The following is a 4,365-nucleotide window of genomic DNA, read 5'->3' as shown; positions in this document are numbered from 1 at the left end:
TTGGGGCAGTCTCTTTCAAAGGCTCCTCCCAAGCACATAAATAATTCCCAAAATGAGGGATGACATTTGGATACTTCTTTCTTAAGTCATTTTCAAGACTCATATAGAGGCGTTTACTTTATTTTCAACTCATATAAACATAGTAAAAGCTGGCACATATGGCCATTTATTGACCCCGTATATCAATGACTTGAAACTTTTGAATTTCCTGGCAAATAATAAATTATGCTCATAATGATTGTAGACAGAGGACAGCAGGGTGTAAGCCAAAAAAGTAAGATGGTCCACAAAATCACCCTCCAGCGTCAGAGACACCAGAGAGGAGAAATCTTTGATGCTAACAGATTTTTCTGGACTGCAGGACTTCCAGAATTGAAGTCAAATTTAAGACCATAGTATCTTTGTCTGGCGTGTCATCTTAAAATAACCATTTCTGCTTCATTTCACTGATTGCCTTCCCTAGAACTAGAAATTAATATTCTCAACCACGACTAAAGTTATGTTTTTTAATGTCGCTAATTACTAATTTATTGGATTTTTGCCCTTACATATTGGAGACTAAAGATATACAGATTAAGCCTAAGGACCTATTCCATCAGGCTCAGTCAGACTAAGTTGTGATATTAATATCATTATTATTAGCTGTTATTCATTAATCACATATCAGACAGCTTTAATACCTGTGGCAGAGCGGAGAGGACATGAAGTTTAGAGAGAAACAGAGTGTCCATAAATTCTGATGAAGTCTAGTTACATTGTTTCAATATGCTGTCTTCCACTGTCCCCAAGAATTTAAAATTTTTCCATGTTCTTCTGGACATTTTCTTTCTGGGTAATGGTTGGAAGCCACTCACAACATTCCAATGACTTTTAAGGTTAGTACACAATCCCTTACATAGAGACTTTGTGGCCACACTGAACTTGGGGTGGCATCAGATATGCTTTTACTTTGCAGGAGTCCGAATATGGGGACTCCTTAAAATGCACTCTATATAATAAAATTGAAACATTTATATACATATTTTATCCAGAAATATATTCTATACATTTACACTTCATGTACTTTGCATGCATTTATACATAAAATTATGTGTATTGTTTGGGGGTGATTTAATGACTTTGAGAAATTATTTTTGATAAACAAAAGTTTTGCCTACTGTTATCTTTAAATCCTAATATTTCTGTGAGAAGTGATTTTGGTTTGGGTTTCCAGCTCTAAATTCTGTTCAGTTCTGAGAAGTGAATTTAGATTTCCTGAACACTATTTTACACAAGTTTGAAATTGTGGAAAATTTGCATTCACATGGTGCCAAAAGCTAAATTATAACCAATCTGATAAATTCAGAAAACAAAAGGACTGATACTGTCCATGGGACTGAAATTATTGATTTCATATAATTCGAGATACCAAAACTTGTAAGTCTTCTCCGTGGCGATGCCACTGCATCCTTTACAAATGTTCCCACAGCTGTGTTCTCCTCAGGGACTCTCTCCAGTTCTGTCTTCTCTGCTCTGTGTCCAATTCATGTCCTCTGAGGTGCCTTCCTATTGCCATCTGCCCTTTGACTCAGCCTCTTTACTGACACCCCAGTAACAGTTTTTAAATTTAATCTTTACTCTGGCGTGAGGTTGGATTTCAGATCCATTTCAGCAACCTACACAACAATCAAAGACCAGAACTGGCCCCCCTCACAGCGTACCTGAGCTTCTAGAACCCTCGCCAGGGGAGAACTTGACGTCTTCACCTATATAGAGCTTGGTATCGTTTCCTTCTGTATTACTGACACATTTGCTCACCTTGGTCCAGATGCACTGAATGTTCTCTATTCCGTCGCCATGTCCAAATCCTAAACACCATTTAAGATTGAGGTACAGTGTCTCATACTGCAGGGAATTTTCCTTGGTCTAGCTGAGATGGTGTATTACATCGTCTCTGATTCATCTCACTCAGTTTTCTTTTATGTAAGGTATCATTCCAATCTTGCTTCAATGAAGATATAAATCCACGTAATCTACCATCATATGTAAACTATTTCAGAGCAGTTTCCCTGTCTGCCCTGTCTTCTCTCCCTCAGCACGGTCAGTATCCCTTAGAAAATGACAGGTCTAATAATCTCCTGGGGGAAATGGATAAATATTGTGAAATATCCAGATTACATATTTTGAAAGAATGCCTCTATTGTTTATAAGATTATAATCTCCACTGTTGATGATAATTTTAAATTTAACTTATATTTAATGCTTGCTTCATTTGTCTTTCTATTAGTTTGGGCTGAAATCTGTTAAGAAAACTATTCTTCCTTCCATTAGTCTATTGTCCAAGTAATTTTTATAATCCAAATCTCAGGAATTGTAATTTCTTAAACAGAGTCCTTCCAGACCACTTTTCTAATTGCCCTCTTTACATCTTTGTTCCTCAGCGTATAAATTAGTGGGTTCAGGGTAGGGGCAACAATGGTATAAACAAGGGCAAAGACCTTCCCCTGGTTCTGAGAGTAGTTACTCTTAGGCTGAAGGTACATGAACATGATGGTTCCATAGAACAGTGAGACCACAATCAGGTGGGATGCACAAGTCCCAAAGGCTTTCTGTCGTCCTTCAGCAGAGTGCATCCTCACCACAGCCCTGGCGATGCAGGCATAGGAGGTAAGGATGATGCAGACTGGAACAGTAAGAATGATCAGGCGAGCAATTAACATCTTCAACTCAGTTGGACCAGTATCTACACAGGAGAGCTTGATAATGACCAGCACCTCACAAAGGAAATGGTCCACATGGCGGTGGCCACATAGAGGCAAGACAACAGCCAGTGAAGACTGAAAGAGTGAGTTGACAAAACCTGAAAGCCAGGACATAGTTGCAAGAAGGTGGCAGATCTGTTGATGCATGATTGTAGCATAGCGGAGGGGCCAGCAGACAGCAACATAACGGTCAACAGCCATGACAGCAAGAAGCACACACTCTGTGGAGCCAAGAGCCAAGGCCACAGAATACTGAACCACGCAGCCTATGTAGCTGATCTTCTTACTGCCTTTCCACATGTTTGCCAGCATCTCAGGGACAATGCAGGTAGTGAAACACATGTCCAGAAATGAGAGGTTTCGGAGAAAGAAGTACATTGGGGTGTGGAGCCGGCTATCCAGGAGGGAGACCAAGATTATGGCCACATTGCCTGTGAGTGTCATGGCGTAGAATCCAGAGACAAAGAGAGAAAGGATGAACTCAGCCTGGGGATATTCTGAGAAGCCGACTAAGGTGAAGTCGTCCCCTGAGCTGTCATTTATTTCCATCATCTGAAATATTTCAGTGCAGTAGAAATAGAATCAAGTGTTCTCTATACATTGCCAAAGCAAATAAACAAAACAGAAGTTAGTCACTTTTTATATAAAAGTATCATTTCATAAGTTTTCAAACAAATCCAAACTATTGGAACTCAAATTTCTTGATTTATAAAATTTTTTAAGAGTAAATCCAATGTCGCAAGAATGTGAAAATTTGTGGAAGTAGATTAAAATTATATTAAGGCCTTTATTATGCTTCTCTTGGTTGCATTAATTAAATAATTAGCTGGGCAGCATATAGTTTCTATTTCACTTATATTTCCACCTGATATTTATGCTCCTGTTTGTTGAAGTAATTAAGAGTGGACAAACCTAGAGGTAAAAAAAAAAAAAGAGAGAAGTAAAAATTCAGATATGGTGATTGATGTGATAGATTAATTTCCCCTGTCTGAGATTAAGATGATAAAATAGTGACTGTGATAGTAAAAGGAAAAGCGAGGGTTGGACCAAACTGATACAGTTAAACTGTTAAAGCATTTTTACATGCTTACAATTGATTCCATGCACTTAGAAGGTAAATCATGGTTTTATTCCTCATAAACATTAGTTTACTTAATACTCACAAAAAGTCCAAAAGGAGAGATCACTTTTCAGTAGTAAGATAAGGATCTTTAAAATACTGCTCTTCCATAAAAACAACATTGACAAATATTGTCAAAATCAACTTTTTCAGGACTATGAATACTAACCAAAGTATTACAACAATCTGAGGAATACTTATTGAAGAAAAATGGTTCTTATCTCAGTGAGAATAACAGGATTCAGGAATTTTACTGATCTCATCTCCTCTTCCCACCTCTGCAGTGGCCACAGAAACCAGCAGCCTGGCAGCTACTGGGAAGGAAAGAATGGATTTGGAGCTCCCAAAGCTCCCTTTTCCCAGGGAAGTATCAGTATTTGATTGGTCTGGCAGCTCCTGGAAACCCACAAAAACAGAGCTTGTCTTTATTTGCCCTGACTCAGTAGAAACAAGTTTTTTCCCCAGGGTGTTTGTTGAAAACAATCAGTAACTGCCTGAGTCAGT

General features: G+C 38.4%; 1 protein-coding gene across 1 annotated transcript; it reads right to left on the bottom strand.

The window, feature by feature from the left end:
- Nucleotides 1-2,267: 2,267 nt before the first annotated feature.
- Nucleotides 2,268-4,119, bottom strand: LOC103543103 (olfactory receptor 2G6-like). The gene has a single exon (XM_008510011.2). The coding sequence runs from the start codon at nt 3,291-3,293 to the stop codon at nt 2,361-2,363; it is 933 nt and encodes a 310-aa protein (XP_008508233.2). The 5' UTR covers nt 3,294-4,119; the 3' UTR covers nt 2,268-2,360.
- Nucleotides 4,120-4,365: the final 246 nt, after the last annotated feature.

The sequence above is a fragment of the Equus przewalskii genome, chromosome 13 (genome assembly GCF_037783145.1).
Source record: "Equus przewalskii isolate Varuska chromosome 13, EquPr2, whole genome shotgun sequence".
NCBI classification, from domain to species: Eukaryota; Metazoa; Chordata; class Mammalia; order Perissodactyla; family Equidae; genus Equus; species Equus przewalskii.
The sequence above is the reverse complement of the archived record's forward strand: the minus strand, read 5'-3'. Positions and strand labels throughout refer to the sequence as shown.

Excerpts from the sequence above, each read along its gene's own strand:
- LOC103543103 (XM_008510011.2), bottom strand. The coding sequence starts at position 3,293 with ATGATGGAAATAAATGACAGCTCAGGGGACGACTTCACCTTAGTCGGC.